Source organism: Pyrus communis, chromosome 3 (genome assembly GCF_963583255.1).
Source record: "Pyrus communis chromosome 3, drPyrComm1.1, whole genome shotgun sequence".
In the NCBI taxonomy this organism is placed as follows: Eukaryota; Viridiplantae; Streptophyta; class Magnoliopsida; order Rosales; family Rosaceae; genus Pyrus; species Pyrus communis.
In genome coordinates, this window is record NC_084805.1 from 12,118,661 (window position 1) to 12,135,009 (window position 16,349).

The 16,349-nt window shown below is 38.3% G+C and overlaps 2 protein-coding genes across 2 annotated transcripts; both read right to left on the bottom strand.

Annotated features, from left to right (window-relative positions):
- Positions 1-9,630: 9,630 nt before the first annotated feature.
- Positions 9,631-13,256, bottom strand: LOC137730122 (probable LRR receptor-like serine/threonine-protein kinase At3g47570). Its single transcript, XM_068469186.1, has 2 exons — positions 10,112-13,256; positions 9,631-10,010 (listed from the first exon to the last, which is right to left on the bottom strand). The coding sequence occupies exons 1-2, from the start codon at positions 12,621-12,623 to the stop codon at positions 9,655-9,657; spliced, it is 2,868 nt and encodes a 955-aa protein (XP_068325287.1). The 5' UTR covers positions 12,624-13,256; the 3' UTR covers positions 9,631-9,654.
- Positions 13,257-13,268: 12 nt separating this feature from the next.
- On the bottom strand, positions 13,269-16,070 carry LOC137730123 (probable protein phosphatase 2C 63). The gene is made up of 4 exons (XM_068469187.1): positions 15,542-16,070; positions 14,992-15,365; positions 14,238-14,474; positions 13,269-14,046 (listed from the first exon to the last, which is right to left on the bottom strand). Exons 1-4 carry the CDS (start codon positions 15,807-15,809, stop codon positions 13,777-13,779), a joined length of 1,149 nt encoding a protein of 382 aa, XP_068325288.1. The 5' UTR covers positions 15,810-16,070; the 3' UTR covers positions 13,269-13,776.
- Between the last annotated feature and the right edge of the window lie 279 nt (positions 16,071-16,349).

Genomic DNA, 16,349 nt, shown 5'->3' on the forward strand with positions numbered 1-16,349 from the left:
GCATCCTTCCCACACGAATGAACATTTTCCACTATTTTTTAACAAGGGCAGATTTCATTTGTAAGTTTTGTCAAGTTATTGTTGTGAAAAAACTAAAACTTGTTCCAGCCTTATCAGATTATAAATGTAATTATGTAAATCCAATTATATTTGATATATCTTTTAGATTAGCTATTGGCTCAGTTGTTTTCTGCCAATCAAATTCTTTTAAAATAAATTAAGATATTTGAAACAACCATGAAGCATGAAAACATTCTTTATGATGCATGAACCTCTACATTTATATTTTCTTTCCGATATATATATATATATATATATATATATATATTGTGTATGTTCATATAATTGTCAATATATATATTCGTGTTCATGCATTACCTAATTATAAAATTGCTATTTGGAATTTGTGGGTCGAAAGAAAATATAAGCAATTTTTGGTTTTTCCAAACCCTAGAATTCGAGAAAAAAAAAATCTAGGAATTTGTGCCGAAGCTGTGAGCAAAGCCGCGTTGGCACAGACGGCAGCCCCTTTTAGGCATAGTTGTACACATAACCCAAAGCCCACTTACTTGGGCTTATCTCTTTGTAGATCTCGGCCCGCATACTAGCAAGCTTTTTGCTTTGCTGGGCTTCCTCTTGACCCACCTTTAATCAGCCTCCAGCAGCTGATTGGGCTTGTCCTCCTAATTTTTCCCTTAGCCCGCATTATAGCAGGCATGTTGCTGTGGATTTGTTTTTTTCTTTTCTCTTGGCCCGTGTGTTGATGTATATTTCCTTCCTAATGCTAGAATATATTTAGTATAATGGCACAAGTAAGGGTGTCGAATCCACAGGGACTAATTGGACCTATGCAATCACTTGTTTTGCAAGAACTCTATGAAATGAATCAAACTAATCAAATTGAGCAGATTTGTTGTTGTTACTTAAAAGCATAAATAAAAGAAGTAAACACAACTAAATGAATCAACAACCAATATAACGAGATAGTATCAATGGAAATGAAACTAGAGATTCGATTTCACCATTGCTTAATTAAATCCATGTTTGTCAAGTTAGTTTATACTCATTCATCTACCTATTTCTTGAGTTTGTTTCACTTGGATATGATCAACCATATGATGTGTGGATTTGATCAAATGTCTCTAATCATGAACCTAATTGTGATGTGCAACTTTGGTTCATAATCAAGATTATGTAATGTACAAGAAACTTTCATAAAACCAAAGGGAGTAATTCGGCAGGATGTGTGCTAAACACTCCCTTCATTCATTCACATATCTACCAAGATTAAGCATGATGTGTGCTTTAATCTTGGCTACACAACTTAGTGATTAATTCAAATGATGATCAAACATTAAAATCAATACATTAAGTCACCATTAAAACAGAAAATGAAACAAGAAATAGATGGACAAACTGAGCATTCTAACTTAATTACATGGCAAACTTTGCAAGGTTACATCGAATCCCTAGAGGAAGATTAGTTACAATTCATGTCTACAAAAGATTTGACATAAAAGTATAAAACATGAATGAACATAGAATTGATAAGAATGAACCCTTGAAGCAAAACTGATGTTGAAGTCCTTGAAGAGTTCCTTGGTGTTGCTTCTCCAAATGTGGTGCGGATGAAATAGATTGGTTTGGTTTGGATGGTTTCTGCCCTTAGGACAGAAATGGAGAGAAAATGGAGTGAAATGGGAGAGGTTTTTGCGTGTGGAATGGATTGGAATGGAGAGGGAGAATGAGAGTGAATGGTGGACAGAAATTAGAGCAAGAATGGTGTGTGTGTTCCAATCTGATCCGAGTGAGCACTCTCTCCCCCTTGGTGAATTTCTGAATGAGTCTAATGATGGGGAGACAATCAGATTGGATCTTAGCTTTGTTTAACTCAGATGGCAGAGCTTAAGTGATGGAAATGATTGTGTTTCTGAGATGGAAGACTCACGGCATGGACAATGTCCAAGGAAATGTTAATGTATTCAAAGAAGCACATGCTCTTGCTGCCACAAGTGAGTGGAACCTGCAAAGGTCAATTAGAGCACCAGAAAATGTTTATACAACTCTGAAAATGGGAAGAACACACGGCATGGACAAAGGGATGGGTTGGAATCACATGGAATGATGGGATGAAATGGATTTCTGAAATGATGGCTGCAAGGAGTGGACATGATCTGTAGATATGTGGTTTGTTTAATCCAAATGCATGTGGATTTCTGAAATGTGGAATGGAGAAAGGTGATAGAATGCACGGGCAGATTCTGAATCATGCATGTGAATGCATGTTTTGGTATTAGAGTTGCATAATTTGACTTGGGATCACATGGAAACGCACGATTAGGTTGTGATCATGCATGTGAATGCATGTTTTGGTGTTGAAACCACATAATCTGATTTCAATGCTTGCTTTGTTTAGAATCACTCAATATGGTCGAATTGCACCATTTAACACTTCACATCATTTCTGGAATGTTTTTACTTCATTTGCTTTCCCTTTGATCTTAGTACACACTTGGCTGCACACTAACACAAAACAATGTAAAACGCAACTAGTTTAATCCAAAACATCACAAAGACGCCAAATAAGGGAGATATAGATGCATGCAAAATATGACTTATCACCGTGACTGCGGCAAGCCTGCAAGCTTGTTTTTGCATGTTTTAGGTAGCCTCACACAAGGCCAACCCACAGCCTGTAGGTGTTAGGCTTTGCAGATTTGACAGCAACCAGCAATCCAATGCTGGGCTGCCTCTTTTCTTAGCCCAAAGCCAATTTTGGATTGTTTTTTTTCAATCGCACCCATATTTTTTTGGTGCCCAATTTCACGGCCTTAACCAATTTTTAGGGCTTTCCTTTTGCATGGCCTGCAACCATCTAGTCCAAAATATGACCTAAAATTTTGTAATATTTTGCTTCTATGATCGACCCCGAATGGTCTCGATCTATTGAATTAATTAAAAGTGACTAGCAGTTCATTAAGCTGACAAGACATCCAAAATTATTGGCCTTAAGCCCATTTTTTGACATCAACGATTCAATATTTTATATTTTTGCTTTGAACTGTTGACTCCCTTTCGTAGTCCCAACGCACTCACACTGGAGTTCCTGAAGCAACCTAAATCCACTACACTTAGTTGTATATTGTATTTTGTGTTCTTACAGGTACCTCTTTTTATGAACTGGAAGTTCATAACTAAACTCGAACGTATAGTTTCGAATTTAGTGCCCTTGAAATCCGAAGGTTTCATAAAACAACACACCTATGAAAATATGACGTTTTTCATGTAAACCATGTCTTAGAACCCAAATATTCTAACTTTGATGCTTATGGATGTTCATTCCCATAACACCAATCATAATCTTGTTCCCTCAATTCAATGGATTGTCGAACCGTGACAAGTTCGATTTCACTGATTTGGATGTTTCTAACAGAAACCACTTTATGTGGGTACAAGACGTGAATCTCCACTTGACTATCAAGAAGTTGAGAAACCATTGAAGCCAATAATGGCATGGAAGAGCTAAATACGCATCTGCCATGATCTTCATCCAAAGACTTATGCTCGAAGCATAACAAATGGAATTACCTCCCTAACGAGGATTCCATGGCTCTTTGGCTCGATCCTATGGACCGTCTAATGAAAGATATTGCCTGAAGCACACCGTGATTACGTCCATGAATAAGTACCATTTTGAAGTTTATAAATTTGATCAAATTTTGACTGGAGAATACCTTTCTCGTCCTTCCTTGTTTCTAACTAGCTTTTGAAGTAGCAGTGTAAAGAGTGGAAGTTTACCAAATTCTCAGATTTGATTACTACCACACATGTGACAGAACGTCATATACTCAACTTTGACTTGAGTCTACCAAATGGTGGTACCCAGTTTCAGCTGGGGCCCACCGAAATGTATACTCTGCTTTGGCAGAGGCATACCGAACAGGTATCTCCAGCTTTGGCTGGAACCTTTCGAACCCAAGTCTGAGTCTGTCCCCTCTCACAATCCAATTTCGAGCTTGTTTTTACAACATATGGCAGAATCAAGGCTTGTCAAGGTTTGGCATCACGCCCAAAGCGTGATCCTCGACATCTAAGATCTAAAACTTCAAGAATACTGGATAGTGTTCCCGAACCTCAACCCTACAAAATCTACTTCCGTTTTTTATGGAATAGATCATTAGTTATGCACCTGTTCGTGCCCCTACCAATGTCGTTGAGGAGCACCATTCTCGTAGTCATTATGTGAGACTAATTTTGCTCTGCTAAACATTGTTGGAAGAGCCAAATTTTGGCATGAATGGCCTTGTTGGCCAAATTTCTATGTTCTTCAATTCGCGTTTGGTGTTTGTTTTCATTATGGATAATCTTATCGATGTTGTCCTCGAATATGAGTTAATTAAATCATATTTCTAATACATGTGACCTAATTAAACATGTGATAAAGTACAAATGTGGGAAAGTTAGCTGTCTGAATGAATGCAATACTACGCACATTAACTTTATACCTAAATTGCATCTCTAGCAACAACTTCAGTTTTATCCAACCTAATTAATAGCATTGGAACACTCCTTATTGTACGAATAGTACTAAATTACCATTTAAGAAATCTTATATTCTCCTCGTTCAGGAAGAACATCGTTGAGACTTAAGGATATTCGAGAGAATAATGATCATGAATGAAACCACTGAAGAAAATTAAGTGGAATATCTTTGCACCACCTCCAAAATACAAGCCCGAAGCTATATTTTGGGACCAATGTGCTGCCTCCCAACTAGGATACGCCACATGTGGCCACCTTAGAATTGAGTGGTTCAAGCAGTTTATTTGGCTTGGCACGATTGCTTAGGACACTTAGGTTGAACAATGATGACATGCCGCATCTCTTTACCCAAAGTAAGGATAATGTGCCTACAAGCACACTTTGCCAAGCCCGCTCGTTTGGGAATTTTATTTCTATAACATCCCTAGCAAAGATACGAAATGACTCTCCTTTCACAGTGGATTCAAGGGAATATATGTGGACTAATCCAACCAAAATGCGGATCATATAAATATTTATGGTTTTGGTTGTTGTATCGACAAAATGGTCACATGTTTGTCCACACACATTACTGCTAAACTTCTTGGCCGTTTTTAAGGGATCACCACCTTAATTATCCCATAAAGTCTCGAAGATTGGATAATGCTGCAGTATATCGAAGATGATTAGATAAGTATTGCATTTCTTTTGGGTTTATAATTGGACATCAAATTCCCATGTTCATCCCAAAATAGCCTCGCAAAATGATCAGAAAGCGCAATTTAATTGATCACCTGGACCTTGGTGAACGCACTAAGTTGTTGGTTTTTGCCTAGGGTTATGCAGTCTTGTACACCGCTATGTTGGTTTGCCTTGAGGCTCATTGCCACCCAACCTATTTTTCGACATTACAGTTAGTTATTAGGTACAAACCTGACGCTTCATACTTACACGTTTTGGGTGTGCATTCCATGTGCTAAGTTGCACCACCGCAACGTACCAATATGGGTCCTCAAAGAGTGATGTGAATATTTGTCGATTATGATTCTCCTTCGCACTAGCTCTTTAGAGCCCTTGCAATCGATCTCTTTACCGCTCATTTTGTAGATTAACACTTCAGTTAGACAGTCTTCATGCCGTTAGGGGGAGATAAGAATTTCAAGGTTTCTGTAGAACGATGCGAATTTGCGTGGACATTGCCCACTATGTCTCATCTTAATCCCTGTACCGCACAAGTGTGATAAGCAACTGCGTGTATTCTAGCTTTCATAATGTTGCTCTAGACGCATTCCTCTGATCTAGCTAAAGTGATGAGATCATATACTAGCTACAAATATGCCTGCAAGGATAGACGTACTTAACGAACATCGAGTCAACATCCCCGAAGGGTGTGCCACCCCTATTGGACAGTTTGGCCACCCCTATTGGAGGTCTGGTACATTGGCGGATAACCAATTAATCTGTCTCGGCCTGAAGCAAGACAGATCACTTGGTTCATTGGATTCACTTCCCTAAAAGAGGAAGATCACGACGCAAAATGAATCTATACTCGATCACTTTCTCAATCATTTCCATCTCATAAGATTAATCCGGATTACTCTCGAGACTTGAAGTTCTCGATCCAATATACTAGTTTAGATGAGATAATGGAATTGGAATAAGATTATCATTGATGATGTTTTCACTTATATGGTAGCTACCAACATAAATGAAAAGCGACATATTGAACCAGATTCTGTTGATTAGTGTAACGTAGAATTGATTAGACAACCGAAATTACTATCTAGGTTAATTCCTTACCATAGTGTGTCTGGACCTATCGTTCCTACACTACCCAAGGTAACCCTATTGTGTTATTGGTGGGAAAGGAAGCATAATGAGATGAGTGAAATAATGTGATATGATGTATGGATTACGACGCAAGGTTTCTCTCAAACGCCCTGTGATTAATTGCAGCATTATGAAATATGGTTAGTGTTTCCCCATAGGGATATTGATACGGAAATTTGCATATAAATTCCCGACGAATAACATGGATTGGTTCAAATAGTTCCAGACCACATAACACCCTCTCAACTTGTTTGAGGCGTTCACTTATGGATTGAAGCAATCCTGTAAATGTGCTATACTAGTCTGAATGATTATTTGTTCAGTAAGGGATATGAATAAATTATTCCCTTGTGTATTAATCTATGAAATCTTATTTTGAATTGCTAAAGTTACAACTTATGTCCTTGACACGAATCTCACTAAGACTGTAGAAGAGCTTGAGAAAACTGCCTCACACATGAAGACCGAAGTTGAGATGAATGATCTTAGGAAAACTTATTTATACCTTGACCCGAAGGTCAAGCGTTGTTATGACAGTACTTTGGTCTACCAGTTGAACTACACCCCGAATGTGTTACCGTTGAGTATACATATGATCTTCTATACACTACATGCAAATGAGAACCTTGACAAGGTTGTGGAATCCGAAGTTCAATATTTCAGTTCAACTTTGCGTTTTGTTGTACTTAGCTCATTGCGTTAGACGAGACATCTCCATCGTTGTTGATATATTGGTAAAGATGCAGCACTGCGCCTATGCACAACCACTGAGTTGGTATTAAAGATGTTTTTCCATTACCTTGAAGGTACTAGGACTTGGGCTAATCCCAACGCATGTTGAGCAGATTTGACCCCTTACATCCTAGGAATAATGCTTTCCTTGTTGTTATGCTAACACTGGTTACTTATCGAACCTGCACAAGGCACATCTTTAAATGGTTATGTCTTTATTGTTAAGGATATAACAATATCTTGGAGGTCAACAATATGACCTTAGTTGCAAAATCTTCAAACCGTTCCAAGACTCACTTCACTATGCCATATGTGAGACATGGTTGAGAGTTCTTGTTGAGCATATTCGAAGTAACTACTGTTTTCATCCATCATTGAGTCCCGATGACGATCCATGAAAACTATGCCGCATGTATCGACCCGACCAAGGCATGATATATCAACGAAGTCAACGCCAAGACATATTGTGACTACATCATATCAGTAAAGCATTAGGAAAATGAAGTCATGCAAGCCGATCCTAGACAACCTTGCCGACCTTTTCACGACATCACTATCGAAGTCAACCTTCTAGAAGCTTGTCCGAGGAATTGGTATGCCTGGCTATTCATATGCAATGCTTGTATTTCTCATTTGGAAGTTTTTTCAAGCTCAGGGGGTATCCAGAAGTATACTCACTTGACCTTAATGTACTATTTTTCCTTACGATTAGGAGCATTTTTTCCACTGGGTTTCTACTACCTAACTAGGTTTTGACGAGGCACCTATCCTGAGCTAGTCATACCCTTGTGAGCTCTTCTACTTGCATCCAAAAGACGTATAGTTTTGATATAATGCAATTTCTCACTTTTCTCCTTAATCTGTGAGTTTTTATCCCACCTTGGGTTTTAACCTAGCGAGGTTTTGTGAGTTTTACCTTTTATGCATTCTTCCGTTTATCTGAGACTCACATTCATTCATTGTGCTGACGACTTCATCAACTGTACTTACTACTTCATCAACTGTACTTACTACATCACTAAAGACTTGATGCGCCATTTACTTAAGTATTTACACGCTCAAGGGGAGTGTTGCAGTCCTATTAGTTTATGAATGTGATCATGTAAATCCTATCATATATGGGATATCTCTTAGACTAGATATTATCCTATTAGAGTTGTAATCCTATTGGGGTAAGAAATTTACCTTCCCTCCTACTATAAATAAAAGCACAATGTGGTGGCATAACATACACCTCACAAATATACATCTCTCTTTGTGCCACCGACCCCCTTTCTCTGTCCTTTATATTGTTTGGACAAAAGTATATTTAAAAAAAAAAAAAATTTGGGAAAACTTTTTTATTTTATAATAAAAGAAGAAAAAAAATTATTTAAAATAATTTCTATGGAGAAATAAAAGGCTAAATTGTAGTGAAGGTCCTTAATCTATATCACGAGTTTAGTTTTCGACCCTGAACTCTATTAATAGTTTCTTCCGTTCTCGAATTATGTCATTTGTTGCACTTGTAGTCCTTTTCGTTAACTCTGTCAACTTTCCCGTTAAGTAGAGGGATAAAATAGGAATTTCATTCTAAGAATAAGAAAATATATTTTTTAAAGAGAAAGACTTGGCTCCTGAAGGATTGAGGAGGAACCCTCCTTAAACTACTCTGTCACCTATTCCTTAAGGATTGACTAAGCGATCTTATTTTAACTAATTTGTTGCGGAGATGATCTTTACATATTGAATTATAATATAAAAGACTCCGATCATAAGCACGAAATTCTATAAATAGGCTACGAAGTATATGAGGAAGAACTCCTCCTTAACCTTAAGGAGGCAGCTCTTCTCTTTTTTAAATAAATTAGATTTTTTTTTTTTTTTTTTTTTTTTTTTTTTTTTTTTTTTTTTGTATTGAAAAACCACTATAACTCTAAATTTAAACAAAAGAAGACAAATTTGACGGCAGAATCACTCATGCAGCACACAATTAAGTTGGAGGATGAGAGAAACTAATATGAGAATGTAGACATCAAAATTTTGAAATTTCGAAGCCTACTGAGAGTTCAAGGACAAAAACTAACATGACGTAAAGTTCAGGAACCTTTGTTACCACCCACTCAAAATAACAAAAACTGCACTATTGGAACACCTTAACGCTGTTGTAGGTATGGATGCCCATGTGGGTTGGATAAGTTTTCATTTTTTATTGAAGACTTTTGTACAGGGTAAAATAGTTCTCACTATTTTGCTACAACATCCTTTGTAATTGTGTAAGATTGTAGATGTTTGTTGGTGAATTTTTCCTATAAAGAAGTCATATTGAGGCTCCGAAAACACACTGGAAAATTACTTCACTTTTCCAATGAACAACAAAAGCTCAAAGCAGAAAGCAGAAAGAAACTATACAAATTCCTCTCACTTCCTTTCTTCTATATTCATCTCCCTACCCAACACAAGTAAAGAAAACATGACAAGGTGATATATTGATCTTGTTCAACTTCAATCTCTAGCAAAGGTTCTCTCTTGCTTATAAGAAAAGTAATATTGTATGTTTTGAAAACTATGACAAGAGAATAGAAAAAGTTTCTACTTAAGAAGAATGTCCCTTATGGACTGCAATTCAGATACAACATCACTGATACCCTTTCGGTCTCTTGGGGACTCGATGGAACATGCTATTCCAATTTGAAAGATGAAATGCAGGCACTCCAGCATCTTCTGAGTGTCATTCGGGCTCCTTCCGATGTTCTCTCCTTGAAGAAGTAGTGAATCTGCAATTTCTGTAACTTCATCCGGGAGTGCCGCCTTCACAAAATTATGTAGGTTCAAGCTGTCACTAAACACGTAATCAGTGGGTCTCTTGCGTGTAAACATCTCTAACAAGAGAATGCCGAAGCTATAGACATCCCCATACGTCGTCACCTTACTTCCCATACCATACTCTGCAGTTCAAAAATCACAAATCATAAACATAAATTCATGAAATCATCCTCTCGGGTTACACTAGTTTTAAACTGAGAAGCATATGAGGACATTAATATACCTGGAGCTGCATACCCAACCGATCCTTTTATTCCGATGGAACTTACTTGATTTCCAGAAACGTTACTGGTTACTTTAGAGAGAAATCTTGCAAGTCCAAAGTCAGAAACGTGTGCAGTCAATTCGTTGTCCAAAAGAACGTTGCTTGGCTTGAGATCACAGTGAACTATCGGTGTTCCACAATGATTGTGAAGATAATCCAGTGCAGAAGCAACATCGATGGCTATGTCTAGCCTCTGAAGAATACTTAAACTTTTGGGTGCTTCTCGTACCTCCTCCGTTTGAGTAGTTGGATGTAACCACTCCTCTAAGCTCCCATTGTTCATGAACTCATACACCAGAGCCTTGAAATCATTGCCGCGAAAATCAACACTCGAACATGTAGTTATGATCTTGACGAGGTTTCGATGCCGGATATTTCTCAAGGCCTCACATTCGGCTATGAAGCTCTTGGAAGCTCCCCGGCGTAACATGTTAAGCACCTTTACAGCAACAATCTGTTCTCTATCATCGTCAAGAAGTACACCTTTGTACACAGACCCAAAACTACCAACACCAATCAAATTTGCTGAAGCGAACCCATCGGTAGCTTTTAGGAGAGCGGAAAATGACAATTTCAAAAGAGAGTTTGACATTGTTGGCATTTCTATTTCTTTTCTTTTCTTCTTTCTTGAGGGAAGAAGAAATACAAGAGACAAAACCATAGCTATACCTATAACCCCGGACATTGAAATTATTAGTATCAAGCTATGAGACAATCCTCCACCACCCTTAGCGTTGCACTCGGGTAGCTGAAGATCATCAATGCCGCCACATAGCTTGGTGTTACCAACAATTGAAGTCACACTTAGATGTTCAAAAACACCTTCAACTGGCACTGCCCCATGAAACTCATTGAAAGACAGGTTCAGCTTCTTCAAGAAGAAAAAGCCCTCTAGAAAACTCGGAATTTCACCCCACAAATTGTTGCGAGAAATATCAAAATCTTGAATCCGTTCCAATGAGATAAAAGAAGACGGAATCTGTCCCTTGAATAAATTTCCTTGCAAGTGTAGGACTTCGAGACTCACACAACCGCCAAGACTACCAGAAAGTTCTCCGGATAACATGTTATCGGAGACATCCAATTCACTTAGATTCTTCAAGTTTCCATCCTCCAATGGAAAGGGACCAACAAAGTGGTTTCTTGACAAGTCCAAAGAAACTGACAAGGAGGGGAGGCCAATAATTTGGTGAGGTATTGTGCCACCAAGGTTATTTTGAGATAGATTCAAAAGTAGGAGCCTGTGACATTCTCCTAACCTTGAAGGGATGCTGCCCTCAAGATTATTTCCTTGCAATAAGAGTATTGTTAACATTTTCAAATTTCCTAGAGAGGATGGGATGCTCCCTGATAATTGATTGTTTTGAAGACCTAATCGCCTAAGCTTTGAGAGTTTCCCAATGTCGGTTGGGATGTTACCTGTGAAGTGGTTGTTCCCCATACCCAATGATTCTAAGTTAACGAAGTTCTGCAAATTTGGCACTTGTCCAATGAGTTCATTCTCTGAAACATCGAATTCCACTAGATTTTTGACATTGGATATCGAGAGAGGAATGGAACCAGTAAATTTGTTCCCATTGATGTAAAAGTACTGAAGATTAGGAAGAGTGTTGCCCAAGTATGAGGAAATACTCCCTTGAAGTTGGTTTCGGGATAAGTCAAACCCAACGAGAGCAGAGAGGTTATAAATAGATGGAGGAACAACACCAGATAATGCGCATGAAGCCAATGAGATATAAGTTAAATTTCTCAATTGGCCTAGAGAACTAGGGATGCTTCCTTCCAAGTTATTATTATTCAAATGAAATATCTTTAAAGACAAGAGGTTGGCAAACGAAGGAGGGATTTCTCCAGTTAAATCGTTCACTTGCAACACAAGTAATTGAAGCTTAGATAAGGTGGAAATTTCTGGTGGAATTTTTCCCACCAGGTTGTTGTAACCAACATTGAGATTAATGAGGTTGAAGCAACTAGATACATTGACAGGAATAGGGCCAGTAAGCGAGTTATTGTCTAGACGCAGTACCTGCAATCTGCGCAAACGGCCAATTTCTGGAGGGATTTCATCACTGAAGCTATTGTTTTGGAGGTGAAGTGCCCTCAAGAAGCTTAGGTTCCCTATCTGTGGGGGTAGGGACCCCACTAAATTTTGAGACTTTAGGTCTAACACAGTGACCCTCTGGTGCTGTTGTGGACTGCAGGTGACTCCGTGCCATTGGCAGAAGTGAACGGAATCATTCCATGAGCTTATGACCCTGTGAGGGTCCTGCTTTATTTGAGCTCTGATGGCTAGCAGTGCTAGCCTATCTGTCTCATTCCCTTGCTCTGAGCTCCAACAGCACAATAGTGCACTGAAAAATGAGCATGTTAAGATCAATCTGTGAACAAAAGTGACCATTTTAGAGAGAGAGAGAGAGAGAGAGATTGGGTTGAGAGGTGAAAATGGTAAGTTTGATTTCAAACTAGGCATGAAATACTAATTTGAACCGTCTTGTTCTCTCTGTTACTTAATGCCTAATGATTCAGGCCGACTCAGTCAATGGTCTACTCGCTAGTCTTTTTCTTCTACAACTGTTGTTGGTCTTTGCGTGCTTGACTTTACAAGTCTACAAATTATGGTGTATTTTCTTACTTTAGAATTTTCCAAGAAAGTGAAAGAAAGACAATGACTAGGTTGAACAAAGACCGACCCCAACGTGTTGTTTACGGAGTAATACTTGGACTCATGATGAGTGGTGGCTTTAAGGTTATTAGAGAAATTGCTGGCATGACTTTAGGTGCTTTGAAAATTTACGAAAATACTTGATTCGTTGTTTGCAATGACTCATTTTTTTTTTTATAGGTCAATTACAGTTTGGTACATAAGCATAAATTTCTTTTGCGCTAATTTTTTTTTATGACTCTAGGTGCTTTGAAAATTTACGAAAACACTTGACTCGTTGTATGTATTGACTCATTTTTTTTTTTTTATAGGCCAATTTCAGTTTGAAACATAGGGATAAATTTCTTCTGCGCTTATTTTTTTTTTTATGCTGTGTGTCAATCATGTGATTTACAGGTAACAATGAACGGCTTCTTAATTCTAAGAAGTTGGTCAACTTAGGAGCTCTTTCATCTTCAAACTTGGGCGACTTAGTGCTGTGTTAACAAAATGAGAATAAATTTGGTTCCCAATCCAATGACAAGTGTTCTTGACCGAATTATCTTTACTTATGTTGCGTTGATAAACATGAGGGTTTTGAAGTTATTCATACTCATACCATTCATTTTCTCTCAGGTCCTTTAAGGGAAGGGATCCCCATTTTTCAAAAAAAAAATGGGGACACATTTGACTTTAATGAAATTCTGTGGCTGAGATTAAATCACAGGCCACAAAATTTCAACCACATGATTTCATTAAAGCCAAATCTAACGATCACAAAATTGGTACTTCAACTTCTGGAGTTTGCTATCAGTTTGCATTCAAACCTGCTTGTATACCTATGCTATTACATTCTTCGTCTAATAGACCACAACCATTTCAGAAACGAAAAAATACCTAACCTCATTCACATGGTTTTCCTTTATTGCAGCTAATAACTAAACTATGCTAATGGTATCGACCATTTAAAGTTTTCTTCGGTTCATGAGATCACGCGATGCAGATCCTGCTCCGCTTTATCTGCACTGACCGAGAAAATATCAGCAGGTGCTCTGGTAGAGCCAAGAATGATACTCTTAGATTTACATTTCGAGGAGCTTTTGTGGTCATCAAGATAGACTACTATAACAGTGATGTCATCATGAAAGTGCCGCCTTGTTCCCTTTTTGATTTTCGTTATGTCATTGTATCTCATCTCCCTCTTCTTTGCAGCTTCTTGAAGAGCAGCTCTTACTAATCTCTTTGCAATACCCTGCAATTGTTAAGCCGATTTTGCGTCAAAGAGATGTCCGGAATATATTTTTACAAATTCAGATTATTCAAGTCCTACTGTTATTATTACTGTAAACATTTATATCTAATTAGCGGAGAAATGAAACTTGGACCACTACATTTTCCTGGTGGCATGTTATTGTATACAATAGGTGAAGTACGGGAACTTACAGCTCTTGGGTTTTTGAAAACAATTTCTACTGCTGCGTCATCGCTCAACTGTTCCCATAGGCCATCTGAGGCAAAGATCAAAAACATATCCTGTGGCTTAAGGTTCCTTGTAATGATTGAGGGCTCTGCAGTTATCACTGGCCGTTTCATGGGAACAGGGTTTGCAAATTGCTGGTATATGGGGTCTCTGTTAAACTCCGGCTTCTTTAAATAAACATCACCAATAGATCTTGACACCTGAAATAAAAGAACATTTAGATCATATCCTCCACATTTAAGTTTTAACTCCTATAGTGCTATCTCTAAACCTACAAACAAAATTGAAATATGTAATTAGCAACTATTTTACGCCTGAAAATTTGAAACCAAATATTCACAAGCTCAATAAAGTTTCATAGAGATAAACAAAAGTAACCCCGCTATAATTACATTAGCTTCAGTTCTACGATTCTGGGGGGTTCGTTTACATCTCATGCATGGAAAACAATCACTTCTAAGCATGAGATGCCGGATCGGGAGGTGGAGGATAAGGCTCCTGGAACATACAGCTCTCTTTAGAAATCTAAGAATACAAGGAACAAGTTGAACAAGTTTCATTCACTAAAGACATAAAACAATGTTTCGGATTCACAGTCCGCAAGTTTTTCTAAGGCCACAATGCTTACTCCTAGATTACCAAATCGAAATTCACTACTTAAAAACTCATAATTTCACAACAAACATGAATTGTTTCATTAAAAGAATCCCACTGTACCTGAATTATGCCTTTTATCCTCCAAACTCCATGAATATACACCACAGCATGTGAATCATCAGGATGTAGTGCTTCAACCTCCTTCCTGACCTCCTCAACTCCCACATTGTGATCAGTGGACAAGCGTTCTGCCACCACCAGACTCCTCTTACTATCTGAAACTCTCCGGCCAAGGACAGCTCTCGAGTCCCCCAGATTGGCTACATATAGAACATCATTTGATATTGCTCCCACAAGGCAACACGAACCAACGGAAGCGATTTGGGGCATCATTGGCAAAGATCGCTTCACCAAATGCAAAAAACCCTCTTCAGTGGCACTGAATGCCTTCTTTATCACATCTGCTGATAATCCACCTTGTTCCATCGCAAATTCTATTAAAAACCCACAAAAAATCTCAGAATTTTGAACCAAAAACCAAACTCAAATTTAAGTCTTTGAACTACCAACCCAATTTCATCATATACCCTTAAACCCAATTCAAACATTCTGATTCAAATATTGAAATTTCAAGTCTTTTGCTTAAAATACAGCAGAAAAAGAGCCATACTGTGTAAATATGGGAGGAGATGGTTGTTGACGAATCTAGAAGCTTCGGGACCGCCATGGCCGTCATAAACACCAACATACGTTACAGAGGGCGAGGTGAAGACCTGACCTTGGTCCTCCAAATTCGAATTGGCCTGAACCACAGCGATCGAGTAGTCACCGGAGGCGTGGGGCTTCAAGTCCATGTGCCAAAGGCCATCGCCTCCGCCCCCAGCACCACATCGCAACCCCAAACAGCGCTCGAGCAGCCTGTAGCACGAGCGCAGCATTCTGTCCCAGTTCGTCGTCTCCGTTCGTGTGTTCTGGGTTGCGCTTCGATTTGGGTTTTTAGCAGTCGATGCGTTTGAAAATGATGGGAAAGATGACTGAAATTCGAGAGGTTTTTAGGGAGAGAAAGGGAGGAGAGAGATAGAGAGATGACCGGGAAATCAAAGTCGTGGGGGAGACGCGTGAAGACGAGGGAAGCAGAGCTTGCTGAATATGAATCAGGAATCGACGAATCCTACCTTTCATACGCTCAATTCTGCCGCGTTTTTTTTTTTTTTTTTGTTTTTTTTTTCATTGGTTACATTTTTCTTTTTCATTTTGTTATTTTCTCCTTATATTTCGGTCAAAAGAAAAATCTCATATTTCACTCTGTCATTATCTAATGTGTACAGATTAGTAATCATAAGGAGAATGATTTCAGAACTTGCTCCATGAAATTAATTAGGACTTTAGCACCTAAATATAAAAAAATTATTCACAATTTTTTTAAAATATTTTTTGAAATTATAATTGGTTTTTTTTGTGTTTACCGGGAGTTTATT